The sequence below is a fragment of the Dendrobates tinctorius genome, unplaced genomic scaffold (genome assembly GCF_039654945.1).
Source record: "Dendrobates tinctorius isolate UK_male_01 unplaced genomic scaffold, ASM3965494v1 ptg000231l, whole genome shotgun sequence".
NCBI lineage: Eukaryota > Metazoa > Chordata > Amphibia > Anura > Dendrobatidae > Dendrobates > Dendrobates tinctorius.
The window spans coordinates 19,994,192-20,015,327 of NW_027361898.1; the positions used below are offsets into that span (position 1 = coordinate 19,994,192).

At 40.7% G+C, this 21,136-nt stretch overlaps 1 protein-coding gene across 1 annotated transcript in view; it reads right to left on the reverse strand.

The window, feature by feature from the left end:
* Nucleotides 1-21,136, reverse strand: part of TEX11 (testis expressed 11) — a 251,091-nt gene that overhangs the window by 144,486 nt on the left and 85,469 nt on the right. The window contains exons 11-12 of the mRNA XM_073555904.1: nucleotides 20,589-20,667; nucleotides 17,193-17,344 (exon numbers count right to left, since the gene is read on the reverse strand). Coding sequence (XP_073412005.1) covers nucleotides 17,193-17,344; nucleotides 20,589-20,667 — 231 coding nt within the window. The remainder of the gene's footprint in view (nucleotides 1-17,192; nucleotides 17,345-20,588; nucleotides 20,668-21,136) is intronic.

A 21,136-nucleotide genomic window follows, 5' to 3' on the forward strand; every position in this document is an offset into this window, starting at 1 on the left:
TGCCGCTGTCACTACTGACAGCGGCATCATAGGGGTTAAATGTCTGCCATCAGTGCTAATGTGGCACCCCTGAGGGTTCAGTCACCACAGAGGTACTGGACCTCCTCCTGAGGTGTAGTATCCCACTCCCCAGGTAAGATGGTAACACCTGACCAGACTCCAGCACCTACATTCAGCACAGACACCTTGGAGCGGCAGGGCACCCTTTGTGGCAGCTGCTTTGGTTCATGAAGGGTGCTGGGTGGAGCTTAGATAACACTAAGAGGGGAAGGCTGACAGGAAGTTAGGTCAGAATCCCCAGAGAGGGGGAGAAAGACAGTTCCCCCACTGGGGGAAGGAGGGAAAGGACATAGTTGCAGCAGCCTCCTGTGAGCTGGAGCTGCTAGCAAGGAAACAGAAAGAAAGATGTTGTTCAGAAGGAAGATAGATAAGAACGGAACGTGAGGAGGAGAGAGACTGGGGACTAGGGCTAGAGCGGAGCCCTTCTCTAAGTTTAATGCGCCAAGGCCGGGCACTGGTATCTGAGGCTGTGTGTGATACTAATGATCCTACAGCAGAAATCGGAGGAATAGAAGTTGTGACCACTTTATTCCCACCTAAGACTCGAAGACACAGCAGCAACGTGTGTGAGCTGGGACATGATATTATGGCGTCCCCAAAGTAGGCTACAGCTGCCTGTTATGCGAGTGGAGTTCTAAGGAACAGCAAGAAAGAGGAACTTGAGTGTAACTCGTAACTACAAGTACTTCAGATTAGCGCTAGTAAGGAGACATTCGGAAAAGGCACATTTGGGAGTGCTGGAAGGGTTAATCCATCTGCCTGGGAGTTGGCTGAGCCCCTGACCTGGAGGACATAGCACTGAAGCGGGTATCTGTCTATGCCAGAAACGTGAGTAAAGTATTGGAACTGCATTCAGCTGTGTCATTGCCTTTTTCCTGCGCTAACCTACTCAGCACTGCTACATCTCTGTGTCTTAACACTACATCATCTACCTCAACATCTACTACTGCTGCCCTGGGACTACAGCTCTGCCTGTGGAGAGCTATTCCATCTTTGCTGCACCACACCAGTGTAGGAATCCCCTTAACGTGCATTTCGCGTTATTGCTTCTTCCGAATGAAGGGGATTCCTACACATGGTCCTTCAGCATTTAACCTGTGGTATGTCGCTCTGAGGCTCATGTATGCTTGTGTTGTGAAGACTGCCTGGCATTATTTATAATAAGCATTTCTGCACTATGCATGCACTGTTCCACAAACTATTTTTGCTTTATGCACTTTATTGATTTTTTATTTTTATACAATTGAGTAGTGCCCGGCACTCTTTTCAATCCATATATGAGGAATAGAAGGAAACAAAATGTTGGATGCTCATGAATTTTTAAAAGGATAATCAAAATAAAAGGATAATGTAATTTTTGTACCACTAGGTGGCAGCATAACAATAAAGAATATATATAAGTCTATATGATGCATTTTCTCAAATAATTTTTAATAAAACTATGTACAGTCATATGAAAAAGTTTGGGCACCCCTATTAATGTTAACCTTTTTTCTTTATAGCAATTTTGGTTTTGGCAACAGCTATTTCAGTTTCATATATCTAATAACTGATGGACTCAGTTATATTTCTGGATTCAAATGAGGTTTATTGTACTAACAGAAAATGTGCAATCTGCATTTAAACAAAATTTGACCGGTGCAAAAGTATGGGCACCCTTATCATTTTCTTGATTTGAACACTCCTAACTACTTTTTACTGACTTCCTGAAGCACTAAATTGGTTTTGTAACCTCATTGAGCTTTGAACTTCATAGCCAGGTGTATCAAATCATGAGAAAAGATATTTAAAGTGGCCACTTGCAAGTAGTTCTCCTATTTGATTCTCCTATGAAGAGTGGCATCATGGGCTCCTCAAAACAACTCTCAAATGATCTGAAAACAAAGATTATTCAACATAGCTTTTCAGGGGAAGGATACAAAAAGTTGTCTCAGAGATTTAACCTGTCAGTTTCCACTGTGAGGAACATAGTAAGGAAATGGAAGAACACAGGTACAGTTCTTGTTAAGCCCAGAAGTGGCAGGCCAAGAAAAATATCAGAAAGGCAGAGAAGAAGAATGGTGAGAACAGTCAAGGACAATCCACAGACCACCTCCAAAGACCTGCAGCATCATCTTGCTGCAGATGGTGTCACTGTGCATCGGTCAACAATACAGCGCATGCATAACGCCTTTTTGTATGACCAAACAACTCAATCTTTGTTTCATCAGTCCACAGGACCTTCTTCCAAAATGTTACTGGCTTGTCCAAATGTGCTTTTGCATACCTCAGGTGACTCTGTTTGTGGCGTGCTTGCAGAAACGGCTTCTTTCGCATCACTCTCCCATACAGCTTCTCATTGTGTAAAGTGCGCTGTATTGTTGACCGATGCACAGTGACACCATCTGCAGCAAGACGATGCTGCAGGTCTTTGGTGGTGGTCTGTGGATTGTCCTTGACTGTTCTCAGCATTCTTCTTCTCTGCCTTTCTGATTTTTTTCTTGGCCTGCCACTTCTGGGCTTAACAAGAACTGTACCTGTGTTCTTCCATTTCCTTACTATGTTCCTCACAGTGGAAACTGACAGGTTAAATCTCTGAGACAACTTTTTGTATCCTTCCCCTGAAAAGCTATGTTGAATAATCTTTGTTTTCAGATCATTTGAGAGTTGTTTTGAGGAGCCCATGATGCCACTCTTCATAGGAGAATCAAATAGGAGAACTACTTGCAAGTGGCCACTTTAAATATCTTTTCTCATGATTTGATACACCTGGCTATGAAGTTAAAAGCTCAATGAGGTTACAAAACCAATTTAGTGCTTCAGGAAGTCAGTAAAAATTAGTTAGGAGTGTTCAAATCAAGAAAATGATAAGGGTGCCCATACTTTTGCACCGGTCAAATTTTGTTTAAATGCAGATTGCACATTTTCTGTTAGTACAAGAAACCTCATTTGAATCCAGAAATATAACTGAGTCCATCAGTTATTAGATATATGAAACTGAAATACCTGTTGCAAAAAACCAAAATTGCTATAAAGAAAAAAGGTTAACATTAATAGGGGTGCCCAAACTTTTACATATGACTGTAAATAACTAGAGATATTTATAAAATGCACATGGTTTTTCTTCTATTAATTAATGTGGATAATTAATTTCTAGAGGTTAATATATTTGAATTAAGGATGACTTTATGAGAGGATAATTGTGTCCTGAAAAAACCTGTATAATGGATACCAGGTTTTAAAAGGACATACCACGTGTTGTCTAATCATGTACCTTTTTAATGTGTATGTATGTAAATTTTGGACATTTTTTGTGTTTATTTGGGAAAATATTGGAAATGTATCAAAGTTTGAAAATTTCACAATTTTCCAACTTTTATCTTTTATGCCCTTAAAATTTTTCCACAAAAATGTTGCTTTAGCCTCAAATTTTCACATATAATTTGTTGTGCCATTTCTCCTGAGTACGCCGATACCCCATATGTAGAGGAAAACTACTGTTTCGGTGCATGGGAGGGCTCAAAAGGGATGGAGTACCATTTGACTTTTGGAAATGCAAAATTGTCTGGAATCGATAAAGGACACCATGTCACATTTGTGGTGCCCCTGAGGTGCCTAAACAGTGGAACCCCCCCAGTGGTCTTACTTTGAAAACTGCGTACGGACACAAAAAAAAGATATGTGAAGGGGGCTTTAATCTGTACCTAGCCCTCTTGCTGGTCAGGTATTGCAAGAATTTAAGCTTCCCTTTGAAGTGTATTAGGAACTCATCTACGTACATGTCCCTTTAGGTAATGTACACCTCAGCTAATTTGTTGCTGAAGTGATCAATGACCAGCAGACTTTTGAAAAGTCGTTCACAGTTGGGGTCATCTTGGAATGGACACTGTGCGTTATCGTTGAAATGCAAGAATTTGTGAATGGCCTCAAAGCGTTTCCGTGTCATAGCCATGTGGAAAACTTGAGTGTTACATAAAACATCAACACTCCAATAGTACCAAATTTCTCGTTTCTTCATTATCAACATGTGGAGGATATCAACCAAAACATCATAATTTCTACTTTTGTCTAATAGGGTCCAATTAGCATATGACAAAGTTGGGTATTGGGCAAGAAATTATTGGCCATATAAATTTGTCTGGGCGACCATGAAGCTTACAAAATCCTCAGAGAAAAAAATGATTTCAGTGAGTCAAATTGGCTCCTGATTGGGCCACAAAATAATATCACAGCATAATCTTTGGGGGGTTAGGTCGATAGGGGGTCACTAACGGTAGGCACTGGCTCATTTGCTGTCCTTGTGCGTCTGCCTGGGGGTTCATTATCACTAGAGGAAGTAGAAGAGGATGAGGAAAAGTAAAGGAAGTTGGGATCCTACTCCTATCAGATCTGAGGCAAGGAAGGAGTATTCCTCCCCTGCTGAATACGCCTTTTGCAAGAACAAGACATTTTTTCACGTGGGTTTTGTGTGTTGGATAACCAAACTTGATTTAGTTGTGTTTTTGATGTAAAGTTTTGTTTTATTAATTTATTAAATTTAGAAAAAAAGAATAGAAGAAAATAATCTAAAAAATAAGAAAGAATAGAAGAAAAGAGTCTAGAAATAAAAAGATAAAAATAAATAAAAATTTGGTAAAGTAAAAAAGCTTGCTAGACAGACGACAGTAAAAACAAATACTGGGCACCTGCAACTGAATTCTGCTAACCACAATTCTATGCAGTAGAAAAAAACCTGAACTATTAGTGCAGGAATTGTCCACTAAAATTGTGATACTACAATTATTAAATAGACTTTCATAAAAAAAATTATTGAGCACTTGCAACTATTTGATGCTAATATTGATTCTATATATTAGTAGAAAAAAACTGTAGTATAATTACTACAAAAATTTTCCACTAAAATTTTGATCCTACAATTACTAAACGGACATCACTAAAAAAAAAATTACTGAGCTCCTGCAACTATCTGACTCTAATTTTATTCTATATATTAGATTTAAGAATCTATATTCTGTTCTTCTAGTCTTCAATTGCAGCAACAGCAGAAGTGGTGGCACAGGCTAAAATCATCTGTGGCACTACAAGGCCCAGCAGATCCGCACCAAAATGACACAATGACATCTGCACACATCCCCGCTTGAATGAGGTGGTGCCAAGCGGTCACCGTGAGGTCAGACTGCATCCTGCTCACATTTTATTGCTTTTCTCTAATAATATCCTTTTTTTATATATACATATACAGTATATATCTATTGTAAGAGCTCCATATTTTTTGTCAACAAACCTGTGTGCGAATATTTTGTGTGATGAGCTGAAGTTTTTATTGTTACTATTTTGGGGTCATGAAACTTGTTAATCACTTTTTTTATGAAAACCACAGAAAGAGGAAAGAAACCTCCAATATTTGAAAAAAAAACAAAACAAAACAGGCAGAGATGCTTACCTGTATAGACAGGTCTCAATACAAATGCACTAACAGGGTGCAGCGGACCCAAGTAAAATGGCAACTGCACAGGTGCAATAATACCTAATGAAACAGCCAGCCTACAATGAGGGATTGGCCGTGTGGCACACCAGTGCAAAAAAATTAATCCTTATGTGGCAATGTTCACATAGAGAATGCAGAGCATATGGTTCACAGCCTCTTAGTAACACCATATAGGGGGGCTGCCCAGTGCCAACTAGAATGCATCTCATGTGAACAGAGGCCACAGTTTACAGAACCATTTGGTAAATTACATGGTAAAGAGAATGGTGTAATTCAAAACTACAACTCGTGTGGATGGACAAAAAGAAATGTTATAGCTCGTAGATGAAGAGGAATGAAAAAAACAAAAGCGCCAATCTAAAAAATTGCCCTGTTAAGGGTATAAAGAATGTTTGAAAACAATGCCATTTCAAATGACCAAGCATGTATTGCTCGCCATATATTATTCCCGTTTGACTGTTCCATATAGATCAGACAAATGGAACAGATAAATTAAATTGATGTCCTCTGCATTCCTGTGTCAAACAAAAGCAAAGGGGACATTTTACTTAATATGGGGTCCCCTGGTTTCTGTTTACTTTTAGAATGGGAAGCACCAGCTTGTCCCTTAGCTGGCCCAGTGAATGCCATAAAAAAAAGTCCTAAATGTATATCTTTTCCGGTTACTTGACCTCAGAAAAAGTGAATAAAAACCTTCTGAAAGTACAGTTCGTCCTGCAAAAAAAAAAAAAAAAGCCCTTTAATCCCCTGCACCGGAGCACAGCCCGCCGCCACCCTCACCCCACAGAGCCCACCTGCCCCAGCTGTCCCAGCCCACCTGCCCCAGCACAGCACAGCTGCCCCAGCCCAGCATAGCCCACCTGCCCCAGCACAGCCCAGCTGCCCCAGCACAGCCCACCTGCCCCAGCACAGTCCAGTTACCCCAGCACAGCCCAGCCCAACTGCCCCAGCACAGCCCAGCCCAGCTGCCCCAGCACAGCCCAGCTGCCCCAGCACAGCCCACCTGCCCCAGCACAGAGCGCCACCACCGCACCAGCCTGGACCACTGAATGACCCCTGTGACCACTCCTCCACCTGTGCCGGATCACTTCCCAGGTAAGCTGAATTCGGACTGTAAGACAGACCCCCATTTGACACATTATTATTTTTTTCCCTATTTTCCTTCTGAAAATTGGGGTGCGTCTTATGGTCCGGTGCGTCTTATAGTCCGAAAAATACGGTAGTTAAGATTTTAGGGAAAAAAAGGAATAAAAAGACCTGAAAAATTGTGTTTTACACTTATTCCTGTAGTATAGCACAAAATTAAGTAACAAACTAGGCCACATCCTTAGGGGTTAAAAATAAGAAGTACAAAAGTACATCAAACAGCATACATAAAAGGCAATTCCATGCTGATTAGATTCCATCAAAGAAAATAACTTAAATCACTGTGGTCATTAAGATCCAGGGGTCTCAAAGCTTCTATTCTAATTATCCAGAGAGCTTCTCCTTGCAATTGATAGATATGTCTGTAGATAGAATTACTTTATCTATATCAGCTGATATTATTTCTCTCCCTAAAGTGTGGAATCATCTCTAGGTAAATCCTTCCCTGTTCCAAGGAGCTGTCAAGTTCATGTATTATTTTGAATAAGAGGCCAATGGCTTTGCTTGTGTTTGTTGTATATCCCCACTTACACTGCATCTTAGTGACTTTACTAATTTTTTAAAAAGAGTTTTTTAAAAAAGAGTAAAAAAGGGAAAAAATAATTGTGTCCAAACTTTTGCCTATTAATCTATATATAAGAGTAAAATTAATAGAAATTTGCATGCATATGCCACGGAGTGTTCCACTTTGATTTTTGTTCAAGTGCCAAAGAGCATAATGTCCAAGCATCAAAGTCAGTCTTATCATGAAATATACTAATGGTTAGGAAAGGCCATAAAGCATTTATGGTTCAGAGAAAACTAAGGAAAATAATTACCTTGATTGAACAACCTAAAAGTAGTTAGATTATTATTATTGTTTAAAAATGCATTTTATAGCACCAATAATTCCAGGGTTCTGTGTATGTGAAAAGAGTTTATGTACATATAAAATTTCACCCAAAATTGCACATTTTCACACAAGTAATAAAAGTAGACAAAGAGAACTAAATCAAACAAATGGGTGAAAAATAATGAGGAAAATTATCTAATATCACAGATCTGTGGGTGTCAAAAGTACGTGAACTTTTGCTTTTAGTATCTGATGTCACCCCGTTCTGCAGCAATAACAGCATCTAAATTACATTACTGGCAACAGTTCATCGGTCCTGCATGTTGGCTTGAAGGAATATTAGCATGTTACTATCTAAAAAATAGTTTAAATTCTGTTATGCTGGTGGTTTTCTCCCATTAGGCCGGGGTCACACTAACCGATGCAAAATACAGTCCGTATTTTACATGCGTAATATGGATGAATGACCCTAAATAGTGCTCCGTATGTCATCCGTAAGCAAAGTGTGGTCGCATATTTTGCGCATGTCAGCATCCGTATGTAATCCGTATGTAATCCGTATGTAATCCGTATGGCGAGATTTTCTCGCAGGCTTGCAAAATGGACATTTAACGGTTTTGAGGCCTGCTAACTATTTAAATCATTAGCCTGCATCCTATTTATTGGCTCAGGAACAGGTGGCTGCCTCTATTCTGTCCATTTGTGACCTTGCCTTGACTAGGTGTGTTGCTGTTGTATGTGCAACATGGCAGACAGTCTGAGTTTCAACACAACTGAGCAGGTTCTCTTCAACTGGCTTTTGTCACGCCGCTTTGGTCAACCATACCCAGTGATAGTGGATCTGCGGAGAAGGAGGCGCATGTGGGTCCATCCACTTTTGAGGCAACGACTCACAAGAGGTCATTTTCACCGCCTCTATTCTTCTCTGCGGGAGCATCCGGAAAAATTCTACCAATACTGTCGCATGAGCCTTGCAACATTTGATCGACTCTTGGAGACAGTGCACCCTGGGATAACCTTTCAGGACACAAGGATGCGCAAAGCTATATCTGCAGAGAAGCGACTTCTACTCACATTACGGTATGTACTACACAACCACATTCTCTATGTTCATGATGTGTTGCCCAAAGTATGTATTTTTTGCTTCTTGGACTAAGTTTAATGCCCTCATCTTATTCCAGATATATTTAAACTTACAGACCCGAATGTTATGTGTAATATGTACTGAATATCACTTAGTCATTGTGCGACTAAATATATGTGTGTTAGTAGATCTGAATTATTAAGAAGTTTGGTATGTATGTACCTGGTTTTTAGTTAATTTGTGCATTCTAAAATGTTACATTTCTGTTGTTCTTCAGCTTCCTGTCCACTGGCCTGTCTTATGCCGCCCTCCACCATGAGTTTCTCATTGGAAGATCTACCATTTCTGGCATAGTCAGGTCGACATGTAGTGAAATATGGTCAAGACTACATCAACTCATCATACCCGAGCCCAGGATGGAAGACTGGTTGAGGATATCAAGGGACTTTGAGGAGGAATGCCAGTTTCCTAATTGTATTGGGGCCCTTGATGGCAAACATATCCGGGTGCATAAGTCGCCGAACTCTGGCTCCCAATTCTTCAATTATAAACAATACTTTTCTGTTGTATTGTTGGCTCTGGTCGACCCTCAATACATGTTTATAATTGTTGACATTGGGGCCTATGGAAGGACGGGATACTCTAGAGTCTTCAATACTTCCATTATGGGTCGGCGGCTATGCACCAACCAGTTGGATCTACCACCACCACGCCAGCTACCAGGCTCCACTCAAGAATCAGTCCCTTATGTCCTTGTGGCAGATGAGGCATTTCAGTTAATGCGCAATGTCATGAGGCCATATCCCCAGCGCAACCTGGACCACCGGCGCAGAATTTTTAACTTGCGCCTATCACGTGCTCGGCGACTGGTGGAGTGTTCCTTTGGCATTCTTTTTGCCAAATGGCGGGTACTCCAGTCTGCCATTCAGCTGAGTGAACAAAATGTTAATGAAGTTGTTAAAGCCTGTGTGGTTCTTCATAACTTCACCAGGATACATGATTGTTTCTCCTCTGCTGGTGTTGTGCGTGGGTCGGACTATGTGCGTAGGGCGAGACCACCTATCAACCTTCAACGTAGACCGCTCTCTGGGCTCAAAGTGCATGATATTTTCACAAATTACTTTATGTCACATGAGGGGGAAACTTCTTGGCAAGAGCATGCTGTGTCTATGTTATAATTTTTTGGTTTATGTCTGTCTAAATATATATATTTAAACCCCTTATGATTCTATGACTGTTTAATTGCATTGGTAAGCATATGTTAGTATGCTGACACCGTTTTTTTTAATTGAGACAGAGACGTAAAATGTAGTAGACAAATGTTTACTTTTGCCTTTTTTTTTTTTTTTTTTTTGAAGCAAAACATATTATTGCCATATGAGAAATGTGGCAATGGGCCAAATTGGCCTTTGTGCAGAAGTGAAAATTGGGTACAATTAACATTTTCGGACATATAAAACAAACAAAATACCATTAGGCAATAACAAAATGGCAATATTATAAATTTTGGTACGTCGAGGGAGGAGAAGGCGGAAGACCAGCCTGTGTTTGCTGCTGGCTACTTTGCCCAACTTGGCCATCACCCTGTGTGGGGGCATTCTGTTGCCCATGATGTGGGTAGTGTACTGCCTCCTGGGATTGCGCTTGGTACTGGCCAGAGTGATACTGGAGAGGGGTCTCTTGTTGGGTCTGGTAGGCCCGTGTCTCATATCCACCAATATAGCCATGTCGTCCCCAACCAGGTTGGGACCAGCCTCCAACACTGGGTGGGAACAAGTGGCCATATTGGTGAGGTTGGCTAGAGCCAGACATATGTGGCTACTGTTGGAAAGGTTGGGTAGGGGGAGGAAGGGGGTGAGGTGTAGGCCCACGTATATTTGAGGATCCTCAGAGCCTGCTTGAGAAAGCATGTGTGTGGGGTGTCTAAGGCGCATTAGATTTCTGGGTGAAAGCTGCCACCTCTCCAGATATTCAAATAACTCATATGGGGTATTGGGGTGTGTGCTTGCATCAAGCAGGATCTGAAAACATTCTCGAATACGGAGCCTCACCTCACGGGAAAGGGCACGAAGATAAAGGGCCAGGCTGCGTGATTATGCCTCCTCGCCATCATCATTATTGACTCTAGCCAGATAGTTCAGTACCCCTGTGTCAACATTGGTACGGGTATCTTGGGCAGGGATATGGCGCCTTCTTCTTCCTCTCGCCGGGATGGGCCAGCAGGCTGTGGGGAGCCCCAGATCTGGCCAGTTGGGCTGCTGCTCATGTTGCCCTGCTTCTCCTGTATGGCTGATGGTGCAGCAGCAGATGGTCCTGCTTGTGGATGTGGTCCTAGTGGTGGGGTTTGTGGCGCAGGCACTGGGTTTTCCTGAGAGGAATCTTCACCCATGCTTCTTGGAGGGGGAGAAGATGGGCCAGCCACCTCATCCCCTACAGACCCAGGATCTATGATGGGCTCGGTATCTGAGCCAGTTCCTCTCTCCGTAAGGTTGGACTGAGTTCTGTTATGAAATAGAACAGAGCCAAAAATAAATCAATTTTTTTGGCCCTGTAAAGTATCAGTGTAATGTGGTGTGAGGCATCTACTTACGGTCTCAGATCCATAATAGGAGCGAGGAAGGAGAGGCGGTCATAATAGATGTATTTCCTCTTTATGTGGCCCGCATCACCACTCCTGGACCGCTGCTGACGTTCCCGCCTGTATTAGTCGCGGATGCTACGCCAGCGTCTCATCACATCTTTCACTGCAATGTGACAGGAAATATTCTCAATTTCACATATTCGATAGGTCAAATTTGCTACCAGTAGCCTAGGCATGTGGCATTCTGGGGTGTGCTTTCTACCCAGGGTGGCATATATAATTGGGGCATCCAGGCCAGATACACAGGGGCACAATAGTTCATGTATCAAGTAACTACACTTAATAACTTGGTTGGCTAGGAGGATGAGGAGCTTGTGGGCTGGGCCAAATTATGGCAATGTAAAACCATGGGTCACATCAAAATCTACCCACCTCATGAGGCAAAAAGGACAAGCACAGGAAGGGGGGGGGGGGCTGATTCAAAATGCATTTTTAGAAGTGAGGTAATTTTAAACAGTTTTTGGGTTATACTTACTCAGTTGCTGCTGCTTCTCACGTGATCGATTACCAAAATCGTGGAACATCTGGCGACATATGCGCCTCCATGACGCCTCCTTTCTTGCCCGGTTGGCATAATGGGCATCACGTTGGTCCCAGATTTCTGGCCGCTCCTGGACAAAGACAATCAGCATCTCCACATTGAGAAAATATGACGCCATGACGCTGCAGGACTCAGTGGAGGCGTACTTCCTGGATGTCTGGAGCGCTTTTTGAGCTCATTTGCATGTCTAAGCTTCCTGATGATGGATTGGCCCACTTCCTGTCACCTGCCAAAAGACCTGCGTATTTCTCGCAAGTCACACATGTGGTCCATGTGTAATCCATTTTTTTTGCGCACCCATAGACTTGCATTGGCGTACTACGGGCGTAGTACGCTGACAATCGCAGCATGCTGCGATTGGCACGGACCGTAGAATACGGGCGAGAATTATACGGCTGTTGGGAGCTGCCCCATAGTGAATCATTTGTCCGTGTGTAATGCGTGCTTTTAACGCCTCTCACTCAACCGTATTCCTCTCTAGTTTGACCCCGACCTTAACTTCTCACTTTATGTCTTTCATCAACGTTTCTATAGGATTAAGGTCAGGACTTTGACTTGGTCATTCCAAAACATTAACTTTGTTCTCTTTTTATTTAGCTCATGTGCACATGTCCTGACATTTTCCTTTGGAAATTAGAATTTTTTGTGCCATCTATGATGGCAAGCTCTCCTGGCGCAGATGCAGGAATACAGGCCCAAACCATGATACTACTACCGTCACTGTGTGATCTTCTGAGGTTTTCTGCTATAATACAGGATTTTTCTTTCTTCTCACATAATTCTTCTCATTTAAACAAACCTCTATTTTAATCTGCTTTAACCCCAAAACATTGTTCCAATAGACTTCTGGCGTGTCAGGGTGATCTTTAACATACTGCAGATATATACGCCAATGTTATTTTTGGAGAGCAGTGGCTTTCTCCTTGAAATTCTGCCATGCAACCATTGTGGTTCAGTGTCCTTGTTAATGTGAACTCATGAACATTAACATTAGCTAATTTGAGGGAGGCTTTTAGATGCCTAGAAGTTACATTGGGTTCCTTTGTAACCTTGCAGACTATTACACATATTGCTGTTGGAGTGATCTTTGGTGGTTGACCACTCTATAGTGATGTTTTGTATCCTTTTCCAGCCTGAAGGGCATCAATAACTTTTCTTTTGAGGTCCCCAGAAACCACCTTTGTTCATGATACACTTCCACAACGATGTGTTGTGAATATCAAATTTTGACATATCCCTGTACTTTAAATAAAACATGTCACCTACCCACACCTGACTGACATCCAATTGATTGTAAATAGCAGACTCTAACTTCACCTTCAATTTATCTGCTAATCCTAAACTTTCACATACTTTTGCCAGTCACAGGTATGAGATATTGAATCAATTTCATCATTTTAAAAATGGCAGTCTAATATTTTTTTACTCATTTGTTTTGTCTCCCTTTCTAAGTTTAAAATAATATGGAAAGTTCTTAAGGACTCGCAAACTTTCAAGCACCACTATAACACATATGCAAAATGCAAAAGAGCATAATAAACAAAAACTAGCAATGAAAGAACTGGCGCAGAAGGAAAGTGAACCCTGCCCTTATAGGTTTACAATCGATAAAGTACTGGGACTGGGGTAGGACACAGTAGGTTGTGGTAGGAGTTGGAACAACTCTTAGCAGTCTTGGACTGGCCCACAGGAGAGCAGGAGAATCCTCTGATGGGGTCCCGTGCAAGAGTAGGCCACCACCCTCTTATATGAGCAGTACTTGGCACAATATACTGGAATCGCCGTTTCCAAATAAAGGCAGCATCTTATTCATTCATCAATCTAGGCAGTTCATTGTTGTATAAATTTGTGATTGAGGATGATGTCACATTTGCATGTAGCTGAAAAGTGGGGCCCTAGAAATGGTTACTGGTGGGCCCTTGGCACCCCATTCCGACACTGTTAGCAATGAAGTGGCAGCATGTTTATTGTAGACTGTAAACCTTCTAAAAAAGGTGGTTTTTGCAGGTTGGGTCTAAAGGCTTCAATTGTGGAAGACAATCTGATGGGGGGAAAGTTGTGTAAGTAACATACAAGAGCCGAGGAAAGGAGATTTGAGTGCACTACGAGTCCACTTTGTACTGCATTTCTCTCACTTAGGTGTCTTAGGAAGTTTTCTGAGAACCTGGAAATCCCTCTGAGCTGTAGATGAGAAGTAAAAATAAATGATACAAATCTCTCTTCAGTCACTAGGAGGAGCTCACTGCATGTGTTTTTTTTTATTTGTTTTTTTAACTATTGAAGACACTGTGAATACTTTTGTAAAAAAAAGACAAAAGGAGGAATGATACCTTTATTGGCTAATCAGAAAAGTTATACTTTGCAAGCTTTCAGATAGGAGACCCTTCATCAGTCTTGATTTCAAATGAATAACCAAAACAAGAACATACATTTATAATATGTTACATTAAAACATTAGTACAGGATGAGTTTGGGATGATATAACATAAATGTAAGCCAAAGTAAGAAGACTAAAGTTTTAGTTACAGATGGAGATAAAATAGAAGTGAGGCGGATAAACTGAGCTTTAGGTTGAGATGAACACACATGTCAAATTGGTACTATAGGTTCTATGGAACTCGGTAGCATGGGTCAGAGAAGACAGACACAGTATATGTTCAAAGGTTCAGTATTGTATTGTAGCAATAGGTCACAGTACTATGCAAAGATAGTTCAGGGGTATTGCAGGAAGCAGGCTTCAGTATTACACGGTAAGCAGATATAAGTTCTGGCAACAGGTAGAGTCTGTACGAACCAACTGGCGAGAGTCTGAGGTCCGGGAGCACACAGTCCTAAAGTCCTGGGCCTGGACCGGGCTTCAAGCGGAGAGCAGGCCGCAGAGATGAATGAAGCAGAGCAGATCCGGACAGGTGAAGCGGTCAGGCAGGACGGCAGGTAAGTAACAAACGGGGAATCCCGAGGTATAGAAGAAGCAGGCACAATGCGAGTTCTCCAAGCTTGGCAGCAGGTGAAGATCCAGGTACACGAGCACAGGTATAATGTGCTGAGTCCCTTTAGTACACAGCAGGCAGGAAACAGGAAAAGTCAAACAGGAACAAGATGGCCCCTTGTGAAGCTACTTACTCCATCTTTGATAAGGGCAAAAGTAAGGGCAAAGTCAAACAGGAACAAGATGGCCCCTTGTGAAGCTACTTACTCCATCTTTGATAAGGGCAAAAGTAAGGGCAAAGTCAAACAGAACAGGAACATGGCTCAGAGCCTCACAACACATACCAAATCAGATAGCACTGCAGACAGGACTTGCCAGGCGGCTTTTTAACCCATTCCATTTTTCCTTGTGTATGAAATATTTGGGGATAAAGCAACATTTTATTGGGAAAAAAATTCTCAGTTTCACAGCCCAATGTTATAAAATTATGTAGAGCAGCTCTGCTCAACACAATCCTAGATTTTTTTGACAGGTGCAATATCCAAAATGGGGTAACTTCTGAGGTGTTTCTGCTGTATTGGCACATCAAGGGCTCTGCAAATGTGATACATTATGCAATGCGATTCTAAAAACACCTAATTTAAACTGGTTGGGCTCTTGACACCAGGCCAATATCTCAACACCATGTATGGACACTCCATGCAATGCACCTTGGGGCCCATCAGGTCTTTCCTGCATGTGTGATAATGATGGCACCTCCTCCTATTAGCTAATGAACTAAACATTCAATCTAAAGGAGTACTTTAGGCTCCAAAACCATAGTTGACAATTGATAGACCAGTGTGGGTCCAACTGCTCACTGCCTCCAAGCAGGGCACAGGCAACATCAGTAAAAGACTAAAAAGAGCCATTCGAGCAGACAAAGAACTTTATTACTAAAAGATATGTACAAAGGTAGAAAGAGAACATTTAAGGGGTAAGACCAGAAAAGCATAACTAAAGTTCAAAGAGATACAATGAAAATTTCAACCAAGAGTGGGTGTGTTGAAAGATGTCAACAAGGACAAACTAACTGAGCCAGAACAGATCAAGGAAAGATGGAAAGAGTATACAGAGTACCTCTGCAAGAACGACTCAGTGATACAGGAATAAACAGACTGGAAATGATAGAGAGCTGATGAAGTCTTTGCTGCGATAAAGCTTCTGTCAAACAACAAAGTGCCTGGATGTGACAATATTTGTATAGCGCTAAGTATTCTGAACCAGCAGTTCATGTCATCACATGCCTGTGTCAACAGATATGGACAATTGGTAAATGGCCCAAGGACTGGGCAATATCTGTATTCATTCCTATTATGACAAAGGAGATGCTGCCGATTGTGGAAACTATCGGACTATTGTACTAATATCTCATGAGAGCAAAATTCTAGCGAAGATCCTACAAAGATTGTTGCAGCCTTACCTTGCCAAAGAACTGCTAGAGGAACAAGCAGGATTCAAAAAAGGCAGAGGAACAAGAGATGGGACTGCTAACATTAAATGGACAATGAAAAAAGCCAAAGAATACAAGGAGATCTCTTTTGCTTCATCGACTACAGCCCAAGCCCTTGACTGTGTAGATCATCAGAAACTTTGGAATACCATGAAGGATATGGGTGTGCCGAACTATCTGATGAGCCTCATTAGGAACCTTTACATCAACAAAGAAGCAACAGTACAAACGGTACAAACAGTACATCAGACAAGTCTGCATCCTGTCACCATTTCTCTTCAATTTACATGTAGAAGCTATTTTTAGGAAGGCTGGACTTGCTGAAAATGAAGAAGAAATCCAAATTGTTGTACAAATCATCAACAGTCTTAAAATATGCAGATGGTACAACATTGATAGAAACAAGCATAGATGGAATGAAGGACATAAGAAGAATTGACGCCTTCGAAATGTGTTGAAGAAATATATTATCAATACCATGGAAAGCAAGAAACACCAACAAATCAATTTTGCAATAAATAAAGCTAGATATGTCACTCAAAGCTAGTATCACCAAGCTATGACTTGCCTACTTTGGAAACTTCATGTGAAGGGAGCAATCACTGGAGAAGGACATTATGGTCAGAATAATAGAAGAAACAAGGCGAAGAAGAAGACCAGCAACCCGATGGCTTGATACTATCAAGATAATGGCAGGACCTATCTAGGCTTGCACAAGATCGATCTTCCTGCAGGGCATTCATGCATCAAGTTGCCATGGCTAGAGATGAAGCCGGAGGCCGCTAAATAATAATAGTAAAAATAATAATACATAGAATTTAAAAAAATGTCTGGTATAAAATGTTAGTTAGAGAGTTTGGAAGACCACAATTTGACTGCATGGCCAGTAAACAATTCTACTTGCTAGTATTTCGATTTAATGCTATTGACTAACAAAGCAATATACCCTTTGCAACCCATAATTAAAACTTTTTTCCCTTTTTTCCACTTTTATCCATACCTGTGATTAAATCTTCAACTTTCTGTCGTGCTAGAAGTTCTTTCCCCCGTCTTAGCAAAAGTTCAATTTGCAGAAGTAGAGCTTTTCCAATATCAGGAGATTGGTTAAATTGATTACAGATCATTTTGAGGAAATCAAATCCAACACAATCCCTATAAAATAATAAATATTAATAGAAGATTTATAAATTCCATTTTTTGACCTGAAAGATGATTTACTATTATTGTTGTTAGAAGATGATAGCCCATCCCTTGCCTCTGCCAAGCAAGTTAAGCATTAGAATTAAAATAGATATTTTATAAAGTTTGAACTGGGGCGCACTGCTAGTTACATAGGTAATATGGTTGAAAAAAAAAAAATGTTCTACGAGTTCTGACGAAGGATGAAAAGCACAAACGCAACCACATTGCATGATTCAGTCCTCTAATTTTTCCCTCTTGATCCTAATTCTCAATCCACTGGAACAAACAAACATTCATAATACCTTGCATTCTTTCTCTAGGTGTAGGGGGTGCCCCTTTGTCTTTTGAGGGGTTTTACGTGTAACAGCTTTTGACCACACTTTTTGTATGGCCATTTGTTTAGGTTAATCATGTCCTCCTTTAGAAGTCTCTTTCAAGACTAAATTAATTTAAATATTTTAATGTTTTCTCATAACTACAGTAATATCCACCATAATCTTTATCAGTTTTGTTGCTCCTCTTTGTCTTTTCTAACTCCAAGGCATCCTTTCTATGAACTGGTGCTGAGAACTGAACTGCATATGCCAGATGAGGTTGCACTAACGCTTTGTGGAATGGTAGTATTACAACCATGTCACTTGATGACAATATCCTGCTGGCCTTACAAGCAGCTGATTGACACTACATGCAGTTCTTTAGTCTGTGATCTAAAAGTCCACCCAGATCTTTCTCTACAACTGAATCTTTTTGTTGGCTCCCCCTGCCCAGGTTCATAACTTCGTATTTCTCCACATTGAACCTCATCTGCCTCCTGGATGCCCAAACATTCAGTTTGTCTATGTCAGCCTGTAACTTATAAACGTCTTCAATAAACCACAATATACTATATACTTTGGTGTGATCTGCAAAACTAGCAACAACATTATTAATCCTGTCTTATATATTATTATTAAATAAGTTAAATAATAATGGACCCACCCCAATAAATCTCCAATTACCAATGCTATATCCCATAGTCAATGATTTATACAATAAACTGTGTCCCAATACAAGAATAGAGGTGTTTTTTAGCACTCGATGCTTTTATTCCCACAGTGTATAGAAATATTTTATATACTACTTCCCATGGGTCACTAAATATCACACCTATCATTGTATTTGGGCTCAGTTTACTATACAAACCATTGACTGTTTGATACCAGCACAAACCCTTTCAAACATGGAGAGAACATACAAGATCCTTGGAGATTTTATCCTTAGCGGAATTTTAACCTAGGACTCCAACACTGCAAAGCAACAGTGCTAACCACTGAGAGGCACTATTGCTAAGTACATAGTGAGCTGTGTCTACTAGTACGCTCCAGCATCAACTGACAGCCGACAGACACAAAATTTCCGACGGAACCAGTAAATGACGGACGAAACGTGTGGTCATCCGTCGCAATCCTTCACTAATAAAAGTGTATGAGAAAAAAAAACGGATCCAGCATCATTAGTCGAGAGAGAGAGATAGAGAGAGAGAGAGGATTTTGGGGTTAAATATCATGAAAGGAAATTCTTCTGGGCATGCACAGTATAAAAAGGCGGATCCGTTGTCGGATTCCGTCAATTAACGGGTGGCAACGGATCCGCCGCCCATAGGCGTCCATTATAATGCATGGCGGACAGGGACGGATCCGTTGCTATCCGCTATTTTAACGCAGACAAAAAAACGTTCCATTGTCCATCCTAGACAGCGGACGCCAAAAATTATGACGGATCCATCAAAAAACGGATGCAACGGATGACCATCCATCAAAATCCGCTGCTAATGCAAGTCAATGGAAAAAAACAGATCCGCAAAAAAATGGTTGATCCGATTTTTTTTGCAAAATGGCAGATTTTGACTGACGTCAAAAAACTGAAGTGTGAAACAGGCCTAAGAGGACCTTTTCACCAGACATAAAGTGTCTAGTGTTTGCTCTGATTTTATACTTGCTGCTCTCCTGAGTAACCTGATTTTTTTCTTTTTTTTAAATCCACCATATGATATGGGCCTTTTTCACATAGTGCTTCTTTTTATGGTCTTTTACTTGTGGGTGTTGTTCACAGGATTCACTGGAGCATGTCTTTAGGTTGCTCTTCATTATTACCTGGAAGTAACTTCTTAGTAAAGACTGTAACAAGAAAAAGGCCTATACATCTGGTCCCTTATGGTGGATTATAATAAAGAACATAGTTCAATACTCAAGGAAGCAGTGGGATTAAATAAGATGAAAAACTGGACATTTTTGACCTAGAGACCTGGAGGCTCTTTGTCTCAGAATGAACAAGCCTAAGCCCAAGTCTTCTGGTTTAACGTAAGAGCCTGAGAACAATGAACTCCTCTTCCTAGGCACACAGGGAAAAACGGGATAAAATTGTGTCAGTAATTAGAGCATAGGCCCAGATTCCTCAAGACCTGTCTTGATAAGGAGGTGTGCTGGAGTCAAATGCTCATGTCATGAATTTGACAAGCGGTCATTCCCGTGCCCCGTTCTATTTCAGCTCCACCAACTTTGCCGAAGATGGATGAAAATGGCCCGAGAACACAAAAAGATGCAACATTTTAGCGCAGCCTCAAGTTATCTCGGCCTTGACTGTAAGAGAAGTATAAATTAAATTCTTCCAATAAGGATGTGTATAAGTGTGGATTTTATTGATTCAGCTAGAAAATATATAGCTTCTTTCTGCATAAAAGATTGCCTCTCAAATGGCACACCAGTATACAATTTGCTAGCAATACAATAGTGTTAATATAGTGTTATGATTGGAATATTGTCTCGTTTCTAAAAATGATTGTACAAATTGTAAAATGCTTTTAAAATTTTTTTTTAGATGCTGTATAAAGGGTTCGTCCAACCACATAGGATCATACTTACAAGTGAGTTTGGTGGAGGTTTGTTATGGCTTGAAAAATATGATGTTTGAACATTAGATAATGATAAATGGGGCAGATTAATCAAGTCTAGTTGTTACGGAAAACAAAGACAGTTTCTCTTTTACACAATTACTGCATAGCTTTCACTTTACCAAAGAAGCTTAACAAATTCGAGCTGATTTCTGTTTGGTCTCTATGGAAAATAGAGGTAAATTAGGCAATTCTTTATTTTTTTATGCACAGCATAATTCCTAAAGAGAAACTGAGTTGTATGGTGAGAACAGCGGATACTAGTTACTTACTAACTCATCTTACCTATTTTGTTCCATAAGTAGTTTAACAGTGTTTAGGTACATATCCAAAGACAGCTCATGACGCAGTATTTCTGTGACTGCTGTAAAAGTTTAAAAAAATCTAGTTCTAGCAATGAATCAGTCATTTCAAACAATGTAAATGGCACCTCCAATTATAAACAGCCATAAATTTCCACAAATCAATAGTACAAGTGAAGGGCAAGTAAGCTATTAAAATATCTTATTAAATAACAATAAATCTCCACTCATCAAACTCTTCCTCCGCTCTGAACTTTACACTTGGAGATCAGGTTACAGATGCTGCCCATAAAAGTCTATGGAGAGGAAAGTGGTGCTGTATAATATCCTCCATGCTATTGTGTGTGTGTGTGTGAAAAAGATAGAGTGGCAGGATTGCCTATCTTCTCAGGGCAATGGACTAGAGGACATTGTACTGCAAAGATTTGCTGTGAGTCCATTACTTGTATGAAGCAACAGAGAATCAACAAGAAGAATGAGCAGGATCTTTGTGGATTTTGTGCTTCAATTTCTAGCTGCTCTTCTTTCACA